The sequence below is a fragment of the Acipenser ruthenus genome, chromosome 54, assembly GCF_902713425.1.
Source record: "Acipenser ruthenus chromosome 54, fAciRut3.2 maternal haplotype, whole genome shotgun sequence".
Classification (NCBI taxonomy): domain Eukaryota; kingdom Metazoa; phylum Chordata; class Actinopteri; order Acipenseriformes; family Acipenseridae; genus Acipenser; species Acipenser ruthenus.
The window spans coordinates 1,739,136-1,763,441 of record NC_081242.1 but is presented as its reverse complement, the minus strand read 5'-3'; the positions used below and the strand labels follow the sequence as shown (position 1 = coordinate 1,763,441).

Sequence of the window (24,306 nt, the reverse complement as noted above, 5' to 3'; positions counted from 1 at the left end):
CCAGGATACTGTTACTATATAGGTAATTTTCGATTTTGGATCTTATTATTGTTTCCATAAGTTTACATATAACAGAAGTCAGGCTTATTGGTCTGTGGTTACCTGGTTCAGTTTTGACTCCCTTTTTGTGGATCTGCATTGCGTTTGCAATTCTCCAGTCTGACGGTACAACCCCTGTGTCAAGAGACTGTTGCATGATCTTGGTTAGCGGTTTGTAAATAACTTCTTTCATTTCTTTGAGTACTATTGGGAGGATCTCATCCGGCCCAGGGGATTTGTTTATTTTAAGAGCTCCTAGTCCCTTTAACACTTCTGCCTCAGTTATGCTAAAGTTATTTAAAACTGGATAGGAACAGGTTGACATGTGGGGCATGTTGTCCGTATCCTCCTTTGTAAAAACTTGTGAAAAGTAATCATTTAATATATTTGCTATTTTTTTTTCTTCGTCTATGATTTTGCCATTTGTGTCTCTTAGACATTTAACCTCCTCTTTGAATGTTCTCTTGCTGTTATAATATTTGAAAAACATTTTGGAATTGGTTTTAGCCCCCTTAGCAATATTGATTTCTATCTCTCTCTTGGCCTTTCTAACTTCCTTTTTGACTTGTGTTTGCAGTTCCAAGTACTCCTTCTGTGTACTTTGTTTTTGGTCCCTTTTAAACGCTCTGTAAAGTGCCTTTTTTTCACTGAATATTTTTTTAAATTGATCTTTAAACCATTTTGGCCATTTTGTTTTAGATTTAGATTTGTCTACTTTTGGGATGTAATTGTTTTGCGCCTCTAGTACTACATTAAAAAAAACAGCCATCATTTTTCTTTGGATGTTTTCTCTATTTTACTCCAATCTACTTCTGTTAGTCTCTGTTTCATACCTTCATAGGTTGCTTTTCTAAAATTGTAAACCTTAGCTTTAGTCCTTACGTTTTGGGTTTTAAATCACTTCAAATGTATATCCGTGGTGGGTCTGCCAGTGTCAGACAGACAGACACTTGTCCCTGGGACACAGACAACTGCAAAACTGAGAGTCCCAAGAACGCATGCGTGCGTAAAGGTACCCACGTCACCAAAAGCCTTGCAGTTAGTATCATTTTAAACAGTGTTTTTTATGCACAGATAAGGATTTCTTATTCACAACTCTTGTGTTGATTGTTCATCTACCATTCTGCTCAAAGGTGACACCACTTTCTCTTCCAGAACCGTCCCCTCCTAAAGAGATAAAGATAGACTCAGTGGGAAGCAACTTTGTCTCTCTGAGCTGGGGCAGACCTGCTGGTATGGACGAGATCCCTCACAGTTTTAAAGTTACCTATTCAAGCTCTGTCAAGGACAACACTCTTTCCATCACTGCACCCTCCAATTCCACTCTCATCTCTAAGCTGAGGCCTGGGATACATTATAGCTTCACAGTCACCACAGTGCTGGAGAACGGGACCCAGGGCACGCCTGTTTCAGCAGCTGTCTTCACCAGTAAGAATGATTTATTTACAACTCGTCTTTTGAATATTAGTCTCTCAATCTACAGTAGAACCTCAGAGTTACAAACCCCTTGGGAATGGATGTTGTCGTAAGTCTGAAATGTCTGTAACTGTGAATGTGAGTTTTCAATGGTTTTAATAAACGTGCACACCTGCTATCGACACCCTCAATCTGGAGTATCATACAAGGATGCCGCACAGTAATGCAATACTCATATTGTTATGGTTGGTTCTAGTCTTTCAAATGATACTGTAAATGGAATAAGGCTAAATTTAAGCTACCATTGAAATCGTAACTGTAGCAAGAACACAGAATTAAACGTCCAGGAGAACTTTTTATTTTAAATGTACTCATGCAGCTTGCTCAGTCATTCAGCCTAATTTGGCTTTGAAAACAAAAACCTGTGCATTGTTAAAACAAAAATGTTTCTTGTAAAATTGCCTGTGCTTGCTTTGAAATCTGCCTCACCTTTGTACATTTGTTGGTTCAGTAATTCTGCACTCTCCATGACCAGCACACTGCTTATAGGAGCGCCTATCTGGTTGCATTGCATTCATGGCTGAGTGATTGCATTCTTCCGGTTGAAAGTGGGGTGTTCGCTAGAGCGGTCAGTTCGGAGGTTTGGTGATTGTTACTCTGGGGTTCTACTGTACTTTGTCGTTACATCAATTCTTTTTTCTCTTCCAGAACCAACCCCTCCTGGAAAGATAAAGATAGACTCAGTGGGAAGCGACTCTGTCTCTCTGAGCTGGCGCAGTCCTGCTGGTCTTGATGAGATCCCTCACAGTTTTAAAGTCACCTATTTAAGTTCTGTCGAGGACAACCCTCTTTCCATCACAGCACCCTCCAATTCCACAGTCCTCTCTAATCTGATACCTGGGAGAGAGTACACCTTCACAGTCACCACAGAGCTGGAGAATGGGATCCAGAGTACACCTGTTTCAACATCTGCCTGCACCAGTAAGAATTATTTAATTACAACTCTAGTTCTGAATATAAGTCTCTCAATCTCCAGTGGAACCTCACAGAGTTACGAATCCCTTGAGGATCGAGGTTGTTTGTAAGTCTGAAATGTCTGTAACGCTGAATGAGGGCTGTAGAATGTTTACTCCCACGAAGACAGTCCGAAACTCGCTGTCTACGTCTGTTTTAGTTATTGCAACAAAATGTTGAAATGAACAATACGAAGGTCCATATATGAGAGTGATCACTTGTTTTTTTCCAATATTGAGGTGTGTTAATAAATAATGGATCCTCTCCATAAAGACTTTAAATGCGGTTTTGCATGAACCTGTTTCTGTTAGCTATTACTGTATAGTATGACCACTGAAGACAAACTCCTGTGTCTGAATAGTCAACTGCATTTAGACCTCTGATTTCTTAACTGCCCTCACTCAAAAACCATGCCCTAGGTTGTTACTGCAAGCAAAGCACTAGATTTTGCTCTTGTTTCAGATGTAAGACTTGTCTGTAATTCAGTCACTGTGAAATATCCCTCTGCAGGAACCTCGGAGATGCCTTCAGAGAAGAGCGTGCCAGGTGAGAGGGCTCGAGAGGCTGAACTCCAGGTAGAAATGAAGAAAACGCAGGTCAGTCAAATCACTCACTTTGCTGAGGACACCAGAGAAGTGCCCAGCACAGAGAGAACTCTGGACGCTACACCCATCATCCCAAATCCTCAAGACCAGGACAAACCTCAGGGTCCAGCAGACACCACGCCTGCCACCTCTACTGGTCAAGGGATCCAGAGCATGCCTGCTTCAAGATTTCTCTGTACAAGTAAGAATTATTTATTTACAACTCTTCTTCTGAATATTAGTCTCTCAATCTACTTTGACGTTACATCGGTTCTCTTTTCTCTTCCAGAACCGTCTCCTCCTGGAGAGATAAAGATAGACTCAGTTGGAAGCAACTCTGTCTCTCTGAGCTGGGGCAGTCCTGCTGGTATGGATGAGATCCCTCACAGTTTTAAAATCACCTGTTCAAGCTCTGTCGATGACAAAAGTCTTTCCATCACTGCACCCTCCAATTCCACTCTCATCTCTGAGCTGAGACCTGGAAGAGAGTACAGCTTCACAGTCACCACATTGCTGGAGAATGAGACACAGAGCACGCCTGTTTCAGCAGCTGTCTGCACCAGTAAGAATTATTTATTTATTTAACTCTTCTTTTGAATATTAGTCTCTCAGTCTGCAGTAGAACCTCAGAGTTATGAACCCCTTGGGAATGGATGTTGTTTGTAAGTCTGAAATGTCTGTAACTGTGAATATGAGTTTTCAGTTGTTTTAATAAACGTGCACACCTGCGATCTACACCCTCATCTGGCAAAAAATACAAGGATGCAGCACAGTAATGCAATACTCATATTGTTATGGTTGGTTCTAGTCTTTCAAATGATACTATAAATGGGAAAAGGCTAAATTTAAGCTACCATTGAAATTGTAACTGTAGCAAAAACACACATTTAAACGTCCAGGAGAACTTTATTTTTTAAATGTACTCATGCAGCTTGTTCAGTCATTCAGCCTAATTTGGCTTTGAAAACAAAAACCTGTGCTTTTTTAAAACAAAAATGTTCCTTGTAAAATTTCTCATACTAGCTTTGAGATCTGCCTCACCTTTGTCCGGATGCATTTATTGGTTCAGTAATTTTGCCCTCTTCATGACCAGCACACTCCTTATAGGAGCGCCTATCTGGTTGCATTGCACGCAAGGCTGAGTGATTGCATTCTTCCGGTTGAAAGTGGGGTGTTCGCTAGAGCGGTCAGTTCGGAGGTTTGGTGATTGTTACTCTGGGGTTCTACTGTACTTTGTCGTTACATCAATTCTTTTTTCTCTTCCAGAACCAACCCCTCCTGGAAAGATAAAGATAGACTCAGTGGGAAGCGACTCTGTCTCTCTGAGCTGGCGCAGTCCTCCTGGTCTGGATGAGATCCCTCACAGTTTTAAAGTCACCTATTTAAGTTCTGTCGAGGACAACCCTCTTTCCATCACAGCACCCTCCAATTCCACAGTCCTTTCTGATCTGATACCTGGGAGAGAGTACACCTTCACAGTCACCACAGAGCTGGTGAATGGGATCCAGAGCACACCTGTTTCAACATCTGCCTGCACCAGTAAGAATTATTTAATTACAACTCTAGTTCTGAATATAAGTCTCTCAATCTCCAGTGGAACCTCACAGAGTTACGAATCCCTTGGGAATGGAGGTTGTTTGTAAGTCTGAAATGTCTGTAACGCTGAATGAGGGCTGTAGAATGTTCGCACCCACGAAGACAGTCCGAAACTCGCTGTCTACGTCTGTTTTAGTTATTGTAACAAAATGTTGAAATGAACAATACGAAGGTCCCTATATGAGAGTGATCACTTGTTTTTTTCCAATATTGAGGTGTGTTAATAAATAATGGACCCTCTCCATAAAGACTTTAAATGCGGTTTTGCATGAACCTGTTTCTGTTAGCTATTACGGTATAGTATGACCACTGAAGACAAACTCCCGTGTCTGAATAGTCAACTGCATTTAGTCCTCTGATTTCTTAACTGCCCTCACTCAAAAACCATGCCCTAGGTTGTTACTGCAAGTAATGCACTAGATTTTGCTCTTGCTTCAGATGCAAGACTTGCCTGTAATTCAATCACTGTGAAATAACCCTCTGCAGGAACCTCAGAGATGCCTTCAGAGAAGAGCGTGCCAGGTGAGGGGGCTCAAGAGGCTGAACTCCAGGTAGAAATGAAGAAAACGCAGATCAGCCAAATCACTCACTTTGCTGAGGACACCAGAGAAGTGCCCAGCTCAGAGAGAACTCTGGACGCTACACCCATCATCCCAAATCCTCAAGACCAGGACAAACCTCAGGGTCCAGCAGACACATCACCTGTCACGTCTACTGATCAAGGGATCCAGAGCATGCCTGCTTCAAGATTTCCCTGTACAAGTAAGAATTATTTATTTACAACTGTTCTTCTGAATATTAGTCTCTCAATCTACTTTGTCGTTACATCAGTTCTCTTTTCTCCTACAGAACCGTCTCCTCCTGGAGAGATAAAGATAGACTCAGTGGGAAGCAACTCTGTCTCTCTGAGCTGGGGCAGTCCTGCTGGTATGGACAAGATCCCTCACAGTTTTATAATCACCTATTCAAGCTCTGTCAAGGACAACACTCTTTCCATCACTGCACGCACCAATTCCACTCTCATCTCTAAGCTGAGACCTGGGAGAGAGTACAGCTTCACAGTCACCACATTGCTGGAGAATGGGACACAGAGCACGCCTGTTTCAGCAGCTGTCTGCACCAGTAAGAATGATTTATTTACAACTCTTCTTTTGAATATTAGTCTCTCAATCTACAGTAGAACCTCAGAGTTACAAACCCCTTGGGAATGGATGTTGTCGTAAGTCTGAAATGTCTGTAACTGTGAATGTGAGTATTCAGTGGTTTTAATAAACGTGCACACCTGCTATCGACACCCTCATCTGGCAAAAAATACAAGGATGCAGCACAGTAATGCAATACTGATATTGTTATGGTTGGTTCTAGTCTTTCAAATGATACTATAAATGGGAAAAGGCTAAATTTAAGCTACCATTGAAATTGTAACTGTAGCAAAAACACACATTTAAACGTCCAGGAGAACTTTATTTTTTAAATGTACTCATGCTGCTTGCTCAGTCATTCAGCCTAATTTGGCTTTGAAAACAAAAACCTGTGCATTGTTAAAACAAAAATGTGCCTTGTAAAATTTCTCATACTACCTTTGAGATCTGCCTCACCTTTGTCCAGATACATTTGTTGGTTCAGTAATTTTGCCCTCTCCATGACCAGCACACTGCTTATAGGAGCGCCTATCTGGTTGCATTGCACGCATGGCTGAGTGATTGCATTCTTCCGGTTGAAAGTGGGGTGTTCGCTAGAGCAGTCAGCTTGGAGGTTTGGTGATTGTAACTCTAGGGTTCTACTATACTTTGTCATTACATCAATTTTCTTTTCTCTTCCAGAACCAACCCCTCCTGGAAAGATAAAGATAGACTCAGTGGGAAGCGACTCTGTCTCTCTGAGCTGGCGCAGTCCTGCTGGTATGGACGAGATCCCTCACAGTTTTAAAGTCACCTATTTAAGCTCTATCGAGGACAACCCTCTTTCCATCACAGCACCCTCCAATTCCACAGTCCTTTCTGATCTGATACCTGGGAGAGAGTACACCTTCACAGTCACCACAGAGCTGGTGAATGGGATCCAGAGCACACCTGTTTCAACATCTGCCTGCACCAGTAAGAATTATTTAATTACAACTCTAGTTCTGAATATAAGTCTCTCAATCTCCAGTGGAACCTCACAGAGTTACGAATCCCTTGGTAATGGAGGTTGTTTGTAAGTCTGAAATGTCTGTAACGCTGAATGAGGGCTGTAGAATGTTCGCTCCCACGAAGACAGTCCGAAACTCGCTGTCTACGTCTGTTTTAGTTATTGTAACAAAATGTTGAAATGAACAATACGAAGGTCCCTATATGAGAGTGATCACTTGTTTTTTTCCAATATTGAGGTGTGTTAATAAATAATGGACCCTCTCCATAAAGACTTTAAATGCGGTTTTGCATGAACCTGTTTCTGTTAGCTATTACGGTATAGTATGACCACTGAAGACAAACTCCTGTGTCTGAATAGTCAACTGCATTTAGTCCTCTGATTTCTTAACTGCCCTCACTCAAAAACCATGCCCTAGGTTGTTACTGCAAGCAATGCACTAGATTTTGCTCTTGCTTCAGATGTAAGACTTGCCTGTAATTCAGTCACTGTGAAATATCCCTCTGCAGGAACCTCAGAGATGCCTTCAGAGAAGAGCGTGCCAGGTGAGAGGGCTCAAGAGGCTAAACTCCAGGTAGAAATGAAGAAAACGCAGGTCAGCCAAATCACTCACTTTGCTGAGGACACCAGAGAAGTGCCCAGCTCAGAGAGAACTCTGGACGCTACACCCATCATCCCAAATCCTCAAGACCAGGACAAACCTCAGGGTCCAGCAGACACCTCGCCTGCCACCTCTACTGGTCAAGGGATCCAGAGCATGCCTGCTTCAAGATTTCTCTGTACAAGTAAGAATTATTTATTTACAGCTCTTCTTCTGAATATTAGTTTCTCAATCTACTTTGACGTTACATCAGTTCTCTTTTCTCTTCCAGAACCGTCTCCTCCTGGAGAGATAAAGATAGACTCAGTGGGAAGCAACTCTGTCTCTCTGAGCTGGGGCAGTCCTGCTGGTATGGACAAGATCCCTCACAGTTTTAAAATCACCTATTCAAGCTCTGTCGATGACAAAAGTCTTTCCATCACTGCACCCTCCAATTCCACTCTCATCTCTAAGCTGAGACCTGGAAGAGAGTACAGCTTCACAGTCACCACATTGCTGGAGAATGAGACACAGAGCACGCCTGTTTCAGCAGCTGTCTGCACCAGTAAGAATTATTTATTTATTTAACTATTCTTTTGAATATTAGTCTCTCAGTCTACAGTAGAACCTCAGAGTTATGAACCCCTTGGGAATGGATGTTGTTCGTAAGTCTGAAATGTCTGTAACTGTGAATATGAGTTTTCAGTTGTTTTAATAAACGTGCACACCTGCGATCTACACCCTCATCTGGCAAAAAATACAAGGATGCAGCACAGTAATGCAATACTCATATTGTTATGGTTGGTTCTAGTCTTTCAAATGATACTATAAATGGGAAAAGGCTAAATTTAAGCTACCATTGAAATTGTAACTGTAGCAAAAACACACATTTAAACGTCCAGGAGAACTTTATTTTTTAAATGTACTCATGCAGCTTGTTCAGTCATTCAGCCTAATTTGGCTTTGAAAACAAAAACCTGTGCTTTTTTAAAACAAAAATGTTCCTTGTAAAATTTCTCATACTAGCTGTGAGATCTGCCTCACCTTTGTCCGGATGCATTTATTGGTTCAGTAATTTTGCCCTCTTCATGACCAGCACACTCCTTATAGGAGTGCCTATCTGGTTGCATTGCACGCAAGGCTGAGTGATTGCATTCTTCTGGTTGAAAGTGGGGTGTTCGCTAGAGCGGTCAGTTCGGAGGTTTGGTGATTGTTACTCTGGGGTTCTACTGTACTTTGTCGTTACATCAATTCTCTTTTCTCTTCCAGAACCAACCCCTCCTGGAGAGATAAAGATAGACTCAGTGGGAAGCGACTCTGTCTCTCTGAGCTGGCGCAGTCCTGCTGGTATGGACGAGATCCCTCACAGTTTTAAAGTGACCTATTTAAGCTCTGTCGAGGACAACCCTCTTTCCATCACAGCACCCTCCAATTCCACAGTCCTCTCTAATCTGATACCTGGGAGAGAGTACACCTTCACAGTCACCACAGAGCTGGTGAATGGGATCCAGAGCACACCTGTTTCAACATCTGCCTGCACCAGTAAGAATTATTTAATTACAACTCTAGTTCTGAATATAAGTCTCTCAATCTCCAGTGGAACCTCACAGAGTTATGAATCCCTTGGGAATGGAGGTTGTTTGTAAGTCTGAAATGTCTGTAACGCTGAATGAGGGCTGTAGAATGTTCGCTCCCACGAAGACAGTCCGAAACTCTCTGTCTACGTCTGTTTTAGTTATTGTAACAAAATGTTGAAATGAAAAATACGAAGGTCCATATATGAGAGTGATCACTTGTTTTTTTTCCAATATTGAGGTGTGTTAATAAATAATGGACCCTATCCATAAAGACTTTAAATGCGGTTTTGCATGAACCTGTTTCTGTTAGCTATTACTGTATAGTATGACCACTGAAGACAAACTCCTGTGTCTGAACAGTCAACTGCATTTAGTCCTCTGATTTCTTAACTGCCCTCACTCAAAAACCATGCCCTAGGTTGTTACTGCAAGCAATGCACTAGTTTTTGCTCTTGCTTCAGATGTAAGACTTGCCTGTAATTCAGTCACTGTGAAATATCCCTCTGCAGGAACCTCGGAGATGTCACCAGAGAAGGGCGTGCCAGGTGAGGGGGCTCGAGAGACTGAACTCCAGGTAGAAATGAAGAAAACGCAGGTCAGCCAAATCACTCACTTTTCTGAGGACACCAGAGAAGTGCCCAGCTCAGAGAGAACTCTGGACACTACACCCATCATCCCAAATCCTCAAGACCAGGACAAACCTGAAGGTCCAGCAGACACATCGCCTGTCACCTCCACTGGTCAAAGGATCCAGAGCATGCCTGCTTCAAGATTTCTCTGTACAGGTAAGAATTATTTATTTACAACTCTTCTTCTGAATATTAGTCTCTCAATCTACTTTGACGTTACATCAGTTCTCTTTTCTCTTCCAGAACCGTCTCCTCCTGGAGAGATAAAGATAGACTCAGTGGGAAGCAACTCTGTCTCTCTGAGCTGGGGCAGTCCTGCTGGTATGGAGGAGATCCCTCACAGTTTTAAAGTTACCTATTCAAACTCTGTCAAGGACAACACTCTTTCCATCACTGCACCTTCCAATTCCACTCTAATCTCTAAGCTGAGGCCCGGGATACATTATAGCTTCACAGTCACCACAGTGCTGGAGAACGGGACCCAGGGCACGCCTGTTTCAGCAGCTGTCTTCACCAGTAAGAATGATTTATTTACAACTCTTCTTCTGAATATTAGTCTCTCAATCTACAGTAGAACCTCAGAGTTACAAACCCCCTGGGAATGGATGTTGTCGTAAGTCTGAAATGTCTGTAACTGTGAATGTGAGTTTTCAATGGTTTTAATAAACATGCACACCTGCTATCGACACCCTCAATCTGGAGTATCATACAAGGATGCCGCACAGTAATGCAATACTCATATTGTTATGGTTGGTTCTAGTCTTTCAAATGATACTGTAAATGGAATAAGGCTAAATTTAAGCTACCATTGAAATCGTAACTGTAGCAAGAACACAGAATTAAACGTCCAGGAGAACTTTTTATTTTAAATGTACTCATGCAGCTTGCTCAGTCATTCAGCCTAATTTGGCTTTGAAAACAAAAACCTGTGCATTGTTAAAACAAAAATGTTCCTTGTAAAATTGCCTGTGCTTGCTTTGAAATCTGCCTCACCTTTGTACATTTGTTGGTTCAGTAATTTTGCACTCTCCATGACCAGCACACTGCTTATAGGAGCGCCTATCTGGTTGCATTGCATTCATGGCTGAGTGATTGCATTCTTCCGGTTGAAAGTGGGGTGTTCGCTAGAGCGGTCAGTTCGGAGGTTTGGTGATTGTTACTCGGGGGTTCTACTGTACTTTGTCATTACATCAATTCTCTTTTCTCTTCCAGAACCGTCCCCTCCTGGAAAGATAAAGATAGACTCAGTGGGAAGCGACTCTGTCTCTCTGAGCTGGCGCAGTCCTCCTGGTCTGGATGAGATCCCTCACAGTTTTAAAGTGACCTATTTAAGCTCTGTCGAGGACAACCCTCTTTCCATCACAGCACCCTCCAATTCCACAGTCCTTTCTGATCTGATATCTGGGAGAGAGTACACCTTCACAGTCACCACAGAGCTGGTGAATGGGATCCAGAGCACGCCTGTTTCAACATCTGCCTGCACCAGTAAGAATTATTTAATTACAACTCTAGTTCTGAATATTAGTCTCTCAATCTCCAGTGGAACCTCACAGAATTACGAATCCCTTGGGAATGGAGGTTGTTTGTAAGTCTGAAATGTCTGTAACACTGAATGAGGGCTTGTGGCAGGATGGCTCACAGTGGTGAGGTGTGGTGACGTCACGGACCAGGAAGTAACAGAACCACAACAATGGATGGGCGGGTGAAACTGAACGCAACGGCGTTCAGCTGTATTTATTAACAAACAAAACTAATGATTTGAACCAAACAACAAAACAAAGGGCACGAGGGCCAAACGAATCAGACAGACAAACAAGTAAGTGTCGTGCTGGCTAATCCAGCACGTTTTAGCAATTGTTAAATTCTGTCTCCTCTCTATCTCCCCGTACCTCCTCTCTGTACACCCAACCCTGCAGCACAGACAGCTGCAGGTTCTTATACTCTGGCCGAGGGGTTAACTAGCTGTTAATTATCTTATTACCCCTCGGCCACAGTCTGCACGCGTTTGGTAAGGATGCGGACTGTCAGCTAGTTAAAGTAGCTGATCAGTCACGCATCCTCACGGGTTTTAAATTATAAATAATAAGAAATACGCGGCGCTGTTATCCGCGCCGCAAACAATAATACAAATAATAATAAATAGGGACGGGACACTCCGCCACACATGCCCCCCCTTGTGCGCAGCACACATGGCCTTTTCAGCCACCTCCCCCCCTTATTCCCTAAAGTCCCGGCTAGCAATCCCGGCCCAGGAACAGGGGAAGCAAGGTGTCTCCGGGGGCGGGCACGGCGGGATGTCCTACTCCCACCCCAACAACTGTAGCGTCCCAGTGGACCACGCACAGGCCGGCTCCTTTGGCCAGAAAAATTTTGGGGGTGGTCTCCTGACCTCCCCACCCTTCTTCATGGCTGGCAGCTGCCCTTCATGGGGCTCCAGCCACAGTATTTCCTGCCGTGAAAGTGCGGCTGGGGGAGCTGGTCTTCTGACCTCCCCCCCCTTCTTCGTGGCCGGCAGCTCCCCTTCATGGAGCTCCAGCCATAGTATTTCCTGCCGCATGGCAGGACTGGTAGCGACCCCAGGCAAACCAGGACCCTCAGGAGGCGACAGCAGCAGCAGACCCTCGGGAGGCGAACTCGGGAGGGGAGCCCCTGGCCATGGAGGCGGCAGCGGGAGCTCCACTTCTCCCTCGTACCCTGTAACTGGTGGCTCTCCAGGCGATGCGGAGCAACAGGCAGCCCCAGGCAATGCGGAGCAACAGGCAGCCCCAGGCGAAGCGAGGCAGGAATCTTTGGGCGGTGCGAAGCAAGCATCCTTGGGCGGTGCGAAGCAGGCATCCTTGGGCGGTGGGAGGCAGGGCAGGAGCAGTCCTTCCCATGACGGTGGATGTGGAACCAGCAGGCATTCACCCTCTGCTGGTGGAGCTGGGAGGGGCAAGCAGTCCTCCCACGGCGGTTGAGGCAGAACCAGCAGGCATTCACCCTCTGCTGGTGGAGCTGGGAGCGGTAAGCTGTCCTCCCACAGCGCTTGAGGTGTAACCAGCAGGAATTCACCCTCTGCTGGTGGAGCTGGGAGCGGCAAGCTGTCATCCCACAGCGGTTGAGGCGGAACCAGCAGGAATTCACCCTCTGCTGGTGGAGCTGGGAGCGGGAAGCAGTCCTCCCACGGCACTTGAGAAGGAACCAGCAGGCATTCACCCTCTGCTGGTGGAGGTGGCGGAGGCAGAGACAGCTCTTGCTGCTCTGCTCCTGGTGGTGGAGGCAGAGGCAGCAGGTATTCTTCCTCTGCTGCTGGAGGCCTGGGCGCTGGATGCTCGCGCTCCCCCCTTCTGGGCGCTGGATGCTCGCGCTCCCCCCTTCTGGGCGCTGGGTGCTCGGGCTCCCCCCCTCTGAGCTCTAGTTCCTCCTCTTCATAATAGCGGAAGGGACAGTTGGCAAATCGATGCTTCTGGTCGCAGAGGGGGCACACCTCCGATGGCTGGCTATATCTCCCTGGGTGTCTGGCCATTAGGCGACACTCCTCCTCCCTGTCCTTCACCTCTCGGTCTTCCTTCCATCCCATTTTTTTTTTCAAAACACAAAAACCACTATTTGAGAAAAAATAAAAAACGTCCTTTCCTTTCCTGGTCTGGCTCCTGGAGGCGTTGTTTGTCCCACGCAGGACACCATATGTGGCAGGATGGCTCGCAGTGGTGAGGTGTGGTGACGTCACGGACCAGGAAGTAACAGAACCACAACAATGGATGGGCGGGTGAAACTGAACGCAACGGCGTTCAGCTGTATTTATTAACAAACAAAACTAATGATTTGAACCAAACAACAAAACAAAGGGCACGAGGGCCAAACGAATCAGACAGACAAACAAGTAAGTGTCGTGCTGGCTAATCCAGCACGTTTTAGCAATTGTTAAATTCTGTCTCCTCTCTATCTCCCCGTACCTCCTCTCTGTACACCCAACCCTGCAGCACGGACAGCTGCAGGTTCTTATACTCTGGCCGAGGGGTTAACTAGCTGTTAATTATCTTATTACCCCTCGGCCACAGTCTGCACGCGTTTGGTAAGGATGCGTGATTGTAAGCTAGTTAAATAATCAGTAGCTGATCAGTCACGCATCCTCACGGGTTTTAAATTATAAATAATAAGAAATATGCGGCACTGTTATCCGCGCCGCAAACAATAATACAAATAATAATAAATAGGGACGGGACACTCCGCCACAGGGCTGTAGAATGTTCGCGCCCACAAAGACAGTTCGTAATTCGCTGTCTACGTCTGTATCAGTTATTGTAACAAAATGTTGAAATGAACAATTCGAAGGTCCATATATGAGGGTGATCACTTGTTTATTTCCAATATTGAGGTGTGTTAATAAATAATGGACCCTCTCCATAAAGACTTTAAATGCGGTTTTGCATGAACCTGTTTCTGTTAGCTATTACTGTATAGTATGACCACTGAAGACAAACTCCCGTGTCTGAATAGTCAACTGCATTTAGTCCTCTGATTTCTTAACTGCCCTCACTCAAAAACCATGCCCTAGGTTGTTACTGCAAGTAATGCACTAGATTTTGCACTTGCTTCAGATGCAAAACTTGCCTGTAATTCAGTCACTGTGAAATATCCCTCTGCAGGAACCTCAGAGAAGAGCGTGCCAGGTGAGAAGGCTCAAGAGGCTGAACTCCAGGTAGAAATGAAGAAAACGCAGATCAGCCAAATCACTCACTTTGCTGAGGACACCAGAGAAGTGCCCAGCTCAGAGAGAACTCTGGACGCTACACCAATCACCCCAAATCCTGAAGACCAGGACAAACCTCAGGGTCCAGCAGACACATCACCTGTCACCTCTACTGATCAAGGGATCCAGAGCATGCCTGCTTCAAGATTTCCCTGTACAAGTAAGAATTATTTATCTACAACTGTTCTTTTGAATATTAGTCTCTCAATCTACTTTGACGTTACATCAGTTCTCTTTTCTCCTACAGAACCATCTCCTCCTGGAGAGATAAAGATAGACTCAGTGGGAAGCAACTCTGTCTCTCTGAGCTGGGGCAGTCCTGCTGGTATGGACAAGATCCCTCACAGTTTTATAATCACCTATTCAAGCTCTGTCAAGGACAACACTCTTTCCATCACTGCACGCACCAATTCCACTCTCATCTCTAAGCTGAGACCTGGGAGAGAGTACAGCTTCACAGTCACCACATTGCTGGAGAATGGGACACAGAGCATGCCTGTTTCAGCAGCTGTCTGCACCAGTAAGAATTATTTATTTACAACTCTTCTTTTGAATATTAGTCCCTCAGTCTACAGTAGGAATGGATGTTGTCGTAAGTCTGAAATGTCTGTAACTGTGAATGTGAGTATTCAGTGGTTTTAATAAACGTGCACACCTGCGATCTACACCCTCATCTTGCAAAAAATACAAGGATACAGCACAGTAATGCAATACTCATATTGTTATGGTTGGTTCTAGTCTTTCAAATGATACTATAAATGGGAAAAGGCTAAATTTAAGCAACCATTGAAATTGTAACTGTAGCAAAAACACACATTTAAACATCCAGGAGAACTTTATTTTTTAAATGTACTCATGCAGCTTGTTCAGTCATTCAGCCAAATTTGGCTTTGAAAACATAAACCTGTACTTTGTTTAAAACAAAAACATTCCTTGTAAAATTGCCTGTGCTTGCTTTGAGATCTGCCTCACCTTTGTCCGGATGCATTTATTGGTTCAGTAATTTTGCCTTCTCCATGACCAGCACACTGCTTATAGGAGCGCCTATCTGGTTGCATTGCACGCATGGCTGAGTGACTGCATTCTTCCGGTTGAAAGTGGGGTGTTCGCTAGAGCAGTCAGCTTGGAGGTTTGGTGATTGTAACTCTAGGGTTCTACTGTACTTTGTCGTTACATCAATTCTCTTTTCTCTTCCAGAACCAACCCCTCCTGGAAAGATAAAGATAGACTCAGTGGGAAGCGACTCTGTCTCTCTGAGCTGGCGCAGTCCTCCTGGTCTGGACGAGATCCCTCACAGTTTTAAAGTTAGCTATTTAAGCTCTGTCGAGGACAACCCTCTTTCCATCACAGCACCCTCCAATTCCACAGTCGTCTCTGATCTGAGACCTGGGAGAGAGTACAGCTTCACAGTCACCACAGAGCTGGTGAATGGGATCCAGAGCATGTCTGTTTCAACATCTCTCTGCACAAGTAAGGATCAGTTCTCTGCAACTCAGGGTATTAGCCTCATAGATTATCTCTATTTCCTTCTTGTCTCATTCCAGCTCAAGTAGACCAATGTATTGTATTTCATACAACAGTTGAACACTATTATATAACAGTGGAACTTACTGACTTCAACAGGGATTGTAAATCAGTATATCCTACAACATACCGACTCAGTATAGAGTGGTTACATGCTGTAGTAAACCCAGTGGGCTCTATTTAATAAACAGAAACAGAGACAATTACACCTAGGTTTGTTTTGATCTCTTTTTAAAGATTGTGATTCTCAAGGACAGACATAAACTCTCATACAGTAGTGCTAGAGGGGTTATTGTTTTGTATTTGAATTTAAAGGGTTCATGAGGACCTTTTTATTTTATTGTGTTACATGTTCTCATGTGTTGCTCCAAATGTTTACGTAAGGTGTGTGTATTTTCATTTTTTTTGTATATTTTGACCACTATTGTAAACTTGGCATGGACCAACATTTCCAATCATCCTCCTGCTCACTGGTAAATCCATTTCAGTTACATATGTGAGCAGGAGGATGATGGGAAATGTAGTTCTGAGAGGTCCATGCAGGTATATGGGAACTTGGGAAGTACTTAAGCTAAATGCATACCTGTTACTGCTTCTATTTCAGAAACACATATAGAAGATTTGCTGTGCAGGCTGGGACTGAAGAACTACTTCCCAGGCAAGATTACATTGAGTACTGTCCTTGAGATCGGTAGAGAGAGTATTACAGATGAACCGATTCAGTCACTAAACAAACTTCCCTGGTGCTTTCTGAAAAGACTCATGATGGTAAATGTGACAGCTCGGAGTACCAAGTGCAGTGCTGCTGAGGCAGATACAGACACAGCTTTGCAAGACCTTGATAGTGTTCTTGAACTTATTGGTAGTAATGATGGTCAAGACACAAATATAATCAATCCACTTGATCTCTTAGCAGCACTCTTTCTGTGCTCAAATAGCTTCCTGCAGCAGGAAATGATGTCAAAAATGTCGATGTGCCAGTTTGCTGTACCTCTCTTGCTCCCTGACTGCAGCACCAATCAGTGTACATTAATGCTGTGGGCCATGCGAGACATTGTGAAGAAGTTTAGACCCAGTTCATTAGCCGACTCAAAAGGGTTTGTAGAAGACAGTATTGTCAGCACTGCCATGCCAATGATCTCTTTTGTCAGGATGGGTGACTGCAGTTTATCAAAGTCTCAGATTCTGAATCAGGTTCTCAGCAACCCCCAGCAGTACCATGATGTCTTCATCCATCGTAATATGGAAAGTGGAAATGTTCCACGGAGGATTGCAAACGGTCTAGTGGAAATATGTTGGTACCTTCCTTGTGGAAAGAACAACTTGGACATCTTTCCAGAACCTGTAGCTGTTGTCAACCTTCGTGGAGATGTCCTTTCCTTTCAGAAACAGTTTTCCATTTTATGTCAAACATCCTCAGCAGTCTTCATATTTTTTGACAGTATTGCGGAGAGCGAGTGCAATCTCTTGTCCTCTGCAGGAAATATTAAAGCCCAATTGTTTTTGGTTGCAAATTTTCCAAATAAGACAGAGAAAAACATAAACTCTCTGAAAGGCTTGGCATCAAAATTAAAATTAAGTGGAAGTCATTTCCTATTTAAGAAACAGCAGACCAATGATGCAGAATTTATGACAAAACTGCGCTTAATTATGAATGACATCATGGAAAACTGTCAACACAAAACAACCATTGAAGACATGTCTACTGTAGCACATGAATTGGGAATTCGTGTAGATGAAGACTGCACTGAATGTCAGAATGCTAAGAAAAGTGCTGCAGAAATCACATCTAGAATCAACGATGTGGTGCGATATAAAGAGGATCAGTTGCCATTGCAAGGGAAGCTTTGGAAGGAGCTGGCTAAAATAGAAAAGGAGGAGTGCAGGCTACAGAAGACAGGAGACCAGCCTATTGAAGAATATAAAGCCAGTCTGCAAAGTGAAAAACAGAAACTGAGACAACAACAAAGTAGTTATGATTTGTCTGAAGCAATGCAGTGTTTCATCGCTGCCATATCCACTGAAAGCAAAGAAGAACGATCCTATTTTCTAAAGTGGATGAGGATAAACTTGGATGTTACGGCACGAAATAAACTTTCCGGTCTTCGTGTTGAATATAAAGAAAAGTGTTGCAAGTTGTCAGAGAACAAAGAGATAATTGCAGCCCTGGATAGACAAATATCAAACAGCTCTTTAGGAATGGAACATTTCATGCGTGAGATGGGGCAGCTTTATGAAGCAGCGTGCTCCCTTCCTCCAAATAATGCATTTCGTCTGCAATTTCAAGATCTTCCAAGTTTGGGAGCAGATCTGCTGTTGGATGGCTTCCCCCTTGAGCTGGTGGATGGAGATGCATCAAATATCCCTCTGAGGTGGGTGTCTGATGTTCTTAAAGAGCTCCACAGGAAAAGCCAACACAAGAGCAGGCTACTGGTTGTAACAGTGTTGGGAGTTCAAAGCACTGGGAAGTCTACCCTCCTCAACACAATGTTTGGGGTTCAGTTTGCAGTTAGCAGTGGCAGGTGCACAAGAGGAGCCTTCATGCTGTTAATCAGAGTCAAAGAGGATCTTAAAGAAGAGCTGAACTGTGACTTTATCTTGGTAATCGACACTGAAGGTCTAAAATCTCCAGAGCTGGCACAACTGGAAGACAGCTACGAACATGACAATGAGCTTGCAACACTGGTCGTTGGATTGAGTGACATCACCATAATAAACATTGCAATGGAGAACTCCACAGAGATGAAGGATATCCTACAGATCGTGGTGCATGCCTTTCTTAGAATGGACAAAGTGGGAAAGAAACCAAAATGTCACTTTGTGCACCAGAATGTGGGGGATGTGTCTGCTCATGACAAAAACATGCGGGACAGGAAAATGCTTCTAGAACAGCTGAATGAGATGACACAGGCAGCTTCTAGAATGGAGAAGCAGGATATTGACAGAAAATTCACTGATATAATGGAGTATGATCCAGAGAAAAATAACTGGTACATCCCAGGCCTGTGGCATGGTAACCCTCCAATGGCACCAGTAAACACTGGCTACAGTGAGACTGTGTATCAGTTCAAGAAGAGCTTGATTGAAGATTTGAAAAATGCCAACAAGCAAAAACCTCCTGCACCAGTTACAGAGTTCCTGGAGTGGGTGGGGAGTTTGTGGAAAGCCGTTAAATATGAGAACTTCATCTTCAGCTTCAGAAATAGTCTAGTGGCTGAGGCTTACAATAATCTGTGTGTTGAATATGGTAAATGGGAATGGGACTTCCAAAAGCACATGTACAACTGGCTGGAGACGGCTAAGACAAAAATTTCAAATACCAAAAGCCAGTCCTCAAACCTTGATGAGTTTCTCAACAGATTACAAGATGAGCTGGAATCACAAGAAAATATAACTCTGGATAAATTGACTAAATACTATGAAAGTAAGGATGGACGTGTTAACCTTGTAGAAAGCTACAGAGCAACCTTTGAGATGAGCATCAAAACTCTTAGGATTGAAATTAAAAACTCTGTGACAAACAAGTTGACAGCAGCTATTGATTTTCAAAACGGAATGAAAAAGGTACACGATGTCAATGAAAAGCATAAAGCAATATTAGAAGAAAAAGTGTTGCAACTGCTTGGAGTCTGCAGGGAAAGAAATGAGGATTTATCCGAGGAGCAGCTGAAAAAGGAATTTGAAAAGATGTGGGATGAGACAGCGAGGAGGCTGGACCTTAAAGGTTTAGAGAAGCGAGACATTGTATTAGATGTTTTTAATCAATTGAGAAAGCAATTAGATAGACATGGAGGTGGAGTTAAGATGGTGATAAATCAGGCCAGCGATTTGACTAAATATGGAGTGACCTCGTTTACAGTCAACGACAAATACTTTGAACGTTGCTGGTTCAAGAAAAACATAACTGATGTTATTGGCATAACTGTGCAAAAGTTCAAAAAGGAGGAAGCAACTGATATAGCACAATGTGTAATAACAGAGAGCAGCCAGTTTGTGTCAGACAGAAAACACACTACAACTGACTACCACGAGACCTACACCAGAGAGTTGTTGGAAATGATAGACGGCAAGCTGAAGGAAATTAAGAAACTGAACGCACAGTTTGAAGTTGATCTGAAGCTGCACATCTGTGGGTTTGCGGCCAGGGAATTTCAACAGATGCACGAAGATTTTATTAAGTTCAACAGCCCCCCGAAACATCTGGAAAAGTCCAGGCCGCAGTACTGTGCTGACTTCATAGATCTTTACCGTGAGAAACATCAGAGCCAAAAGAAGGCTGAAGAATTCACTGAGCGCTGCCTCAAGCCTGCAGTGAGGGAGTATGTCAACAAAGCCCTTGGGATAGATATTGTAGATGCAATGCTGACTGGTGCAGACTCTGTGAAATACAGCACCCGGTCATATTTCCAGCATTCAATTCTGAAGCAGTTACTGAAAGACAATAAATGCAAAAACTATGTGTCATACATTAGAAACTACAATAATTTTGTCAAGAAGTGGATATTTGATTGTATTCTTGAGTTTTTTAAATTCAACGGCCTTTCAGGTTTAGAATTGAAACGTCTCGAAGCCATAACCGAGAAAATACAAGCAGCAGTGAAAAGGGCAGAAAACGAGGGAACCTCGACACGCAATATCAAAACCATATCGGGGTTTGTTGAAAATGTCTGCAGTATTCTGAGCAGCGATATTGTGATTTCCACAGATGATCTTGGATTAAAACTTATTCAAGACAAAGCAAGTGTGAAGGAGTTCATTGGGCATCTTCAATATTACCTTAAACAAATGAAGACATCTCTAAGTGCCGAATTTCCTCAAAGGTGTGATATCCAAAAGAAACTTATCAACCTGCCATTCAAGCCGCAGCACGAGCTGTTCAAGAGGGTATTTGGTTGTGGAAAGCTGTGTCCGTTCTGCAAGGTCCCCTGTGAGGCAGGAGGCAAGGACCACAAAGAACACCACGCATCAGTGCATCGACCACAAGGGCTGGGGAGATGGACATATTTCGTATCTGAAAAACTATGTGTAGATTTATGCTCAACTGATGTGCACAGTGAATGTACATTTCAGAATAGTGACACAGAGTGGGAGCCTCATCCCTATAAAGACTATCGGAGATTCTACCCTGACTGGAACATTCCCCCAGATCCCAGTATCGAAGCCTCTGACTACTGGAAGTACGTGCTGACTACATTTAATGAAGAATTTGCAGAGGAGTACAAGGCAAAGCCTGCTGACATCCCAGCAGAATGGAAAAAGATAACAAAGGAACAAGCACTGAAGAGTATAAATGAGTTGTTTAATATGAAGTAAATAAAAGCTAAAAGAAAAGTGTCAAAATCCTCCCGAATGTCATGCTGGAACAGCAACTGAATCAAAGAACAAGTTTCAGGACTGACGAAGCAAGTGATTAGAGCAGGGGGGTCAAACTCAGCTCCTGGAGGGCCGCAGGGTCTTCTGACTTTCATTCCACCCGAGCTCTCAATTACTTAATCAATCTAATTATTTGATTCATTGGACACATTTAACACTTCTCTCTCCAGGCCTCCAAATGTTTCACAGGCCGTGTACCATGAATTTTGAATCAAGCGCATTTCTTAAGTCATTAACTATAAAAGACCTTGAAAAAATATGCAACCTGTCCAATTCTACAAATGAATAGATCAATTAAGTTAATTGAGAGATTAAATTGGAACGAAAACCAGAAGACCCTGTGGCCCTTGTGAATTGGAGTTTGCCCCCCAGGATTAGACTCTGGACCTTGTTTTGAATTGAGTGATTGAAATTGATGTGAAAGGAATACAACTGTTCAAAATGTTTGAAAATTCAAAACAACCCTGTATGTTCCCTGGGATTTATATATATATATTGTAACAAAGCCCAGCCGCGGGCGTAATTTTTCGTTCAGTAACTGGACAGACTCATAGTGTACACAGGTGAATTACTTTAATTTAAACCATAAGCAAACGTATATCACCCCCACCCAAAGTATCATGCCCTGTACGGGCTACTCACTATCTCACTTATAGTCCCTATCTAAACCTACCCCAGGAGTTCACTTATTCAAGTGGGTACAGTCTATAAGGTCTCTTGGCTGCAGACCCTGAGTTCTTCAGTGTACAACCGGCTGAAGTGCCAAGTACAGGTTGGTGTGTTCCGGTGATGGCTCCCTCTGCTGTAGCACGGTGAGCTGGAACTGGCTATCCCTGCTGGAGCACGTTGACCACACGGTTAAGTAGACCAGAACTGGCTCTCTCTGCTGGAGCACGTTGAACAATACGACAGTTCCTGCTATTGTGGAAAACTGTAATCCAAGTAGTGAACTGGAGTGCGTAGAAACCATATGATAGCCCCTGCTATCTTGGTGAACAGTACCTCCAGGAAACACACTGCAACGCGTTGAAACAGAACGACAGCTCCTGCTATCGTGGTGAACTGTATTTTCCAGGAAACACACTGCAACGCATTGAAACAGAACGAAAGCTCTGTCTATCCTGGAACAGCGGATACACTGAAGTGTTATTAAATAATAAAACCAAATGTCCAGAACACTTTGTCTCGATGTCTGTGTTTTATTTTGTCCAGAATCACACAGTACCCAATCCCAATTAAATGTTATGATCTCTGTTCACTTTGCAGAGAGTATAATTTGCTAAACTCCAAACAGTACATTTTATTTTTTTTATTTTTATTATTCTATTAAAGAAAATAAAAAATGGTCCCGTCTCTAAACTATGTCACCGGCACTGGCCCCGCCCGGAGCCGAGACGAGCTCTGTGCACTTTTAACGTGCAGAGGTTATACTCTCTGCTCTGCTACTTCTAACCCAAAAGTCCCAAAGTTAAACAATAATACAGCTGGGCACCAAAACAGCAATAAAGTAAACTGGTTTCTAATACCAGCCAACCTACTTTGTAATCCAAACGACTTTGCAAGAAAAACTTCCACACACAAAAATAGTACCTTCCAACAACTAGAATCCTGTAGAACTCCGTCAGTGTATACCCCACAGCCCCTCAAGTGATCTGCTGGCTTCCTTATATGTCAGCAGACTCCTCCCAATTCATTAACCCCCAGGGCTTCTGGGGAATGTGGTTTTCAACCAGACAGCCATTTCTTAAAGGGCCTCCGCCCTATCCTCACAATATATATATATATATATATATATATATATATATATATATATATATATATATATATATATTCTCCTGGATATAAAAAATATGTTTCTATTATTATTATTATTATTATTATTATTATTATTATTATTAATCATTAAGAATCTTTAGTTGTCTGATTAATTGGTGATTGGAACAACAAAAGCAAAAATTACTTCTATTGGCAATTTGTAGCACACAAGTAATATAAACTGTATGTTTTTTAATGTATACAATGACCATGTAAACTTGTACAAAACATGTCAGCATTATCACACTGCGCAACATTGAGTGTGCTTTGTAGGATCTGTGTGCAATAATGAAAGCTATTCTTTTAATGCATCATATATTTTATACTCTGAATGTCATTAACACTTTAACACAGCAGAGAATCATTTTACTTAAAGCTGTAGCCTATTTCTGGTAGTGATTTTGCATGCTGGACACCAAGATATCTTTTCTGTTAATGTTTTGCTAATTAAATGAGGTGTGGGATTCATGTTAATCAACTTGATGATGCGCTGAATATTTTTTTTTTCTGTGTAAAATGAATTGTTCGATAAACCTTGTTTCTGTGCTTCCTGCTTCTATAACGTTATGCTCATGCTTTCAAATTCCTTGAAATATATTTCAAAATAAAGTGGAGTTCAACTTCAAGCAAGATTTGTGTTGTTGTATATTATTATTATTATTATTATTATTATTATTATTATTATTATTATTATTATTATTTAGTCACCAAGCAGACACTTTTATCCAAAGCGACTTACAGAGACATGGGGGTGAACTATGCATCAACAACAATTGCTGCTGCTGCAGAGTCACTTACAATAAAATCTTGTTTGTTTTACATCTCATCCGAAGGATGGAGCACAAGGAGGGTAAGTGACTTGCTCAGGGTCACACACAGGGAGTCAGTGGCTGAGCCGGGATTTGAACCTCCTGGCAACAAGCCCCTTTCTTTAACCACTGGACCAGCAAGTCCCTTTGTATGTCTGAAAATTGATCTTTCGAAAAGAATCCAGTGCATACACACATACTGGGGGTCCTCCTAGTTTCTCATGCATTCATGAAGGAGGCTGTGTGATCCAGTGGTTAAAGAAAGGGGCTTGTAACCAGGAGGTCCCCTCAACCACTGACTCATTGTGTGACCCTGAGCAAGTCACTTAACCTCCTTGTGCTCCGTTTTTCGGGTGAGATGTAGTTGTAAGTGACTCTGCAGCTGATGCATAGTTCACACACCCTAGTCTCTGTAAGTCGCCTTGGATAAAGGCGTCTGCTAAATAAACAAATAATAATTCATCTATAGAAGAATCCAGTGCACACAC

General features: G+C 43.0%; 1 protein-coding gene across 1 annotated transcript in view; it reads left to right on the top strand.

The window, feature by feature from the left end:
- The window catches only part of LOC117398046 (tenascin-X-like), a 29,615-nt gene extending 7,952 nt beyond the window's left edge, over window positions 1-21,663 (top strand). The window contains exons 4-21 of the mRNA XM_059016870.1: window positions 1,195-1,467; window positions 2,164-2,406; window positions 2,980-3,255; window positions 3,343-3,615; window positions 4,320-4,592; window positions 5,136-5,411; window positions 5,499-5,771; window positions 6,473-6,745; window positions 7,289-7,564; window positions 7,652-7,924; window positions 8,629-8,901; window positions 9,446-9,721; window positions 9,809-10,081; window positions 10,778-11,050; window positions 14,194-14,457; window positions 14,545-14,817; window positions 15,495-15,767; window positions 16,426-21,663. Of these exons, the coding sequence (XP_058872853.1) occupies window positions 1,195-1,467; window positions 2,164-2,406; window positions 2,980-3,255; window positions 3,343-3,615; window positions 4,320-4,592; window positions 5,136-5,411; window positions 5,499-5,771; window positions 6,473-6,745; window positions 7,289-7,564; window positions 7,652-7,924; window positions 8,629-8,901; window positions 9,446-9,721; window positions 9,809-10,081; window positions 10,778-11,050; window positions 14,194-14,457; window positions 14,545-14,817; window positions 15,495-15,767; window positions 16,426-21,134 (9,323 nt within the window). The 3' untranslated portion in view covers window positions 21,135-21,663. The remainder of the gene's footprint in view (window positions 1-1,194; window positions 1,468-2,163; window positions 2,407-2,979; window positions 3,256-3,342; window positions 3,616-4,319; window positions 4,593-5,135; window positions 5,412-5,498; window positions 5,772-6,472; window positions 6,746-7,288; window positions 7,565-7,651; window positions 7,925-8,628; window positions 8,902-9,445; window positions 9,722-9,808; window positions 10,082-10,777; window positions 11,051-14,193; window positions 14,458-14,544; window positions 14,818-15,494; window positions 15,768-16,425) is intronic.
- The last annotated feature ends 2,643 nt before the right edge of the window (window positions 21,664-24,306 follow it).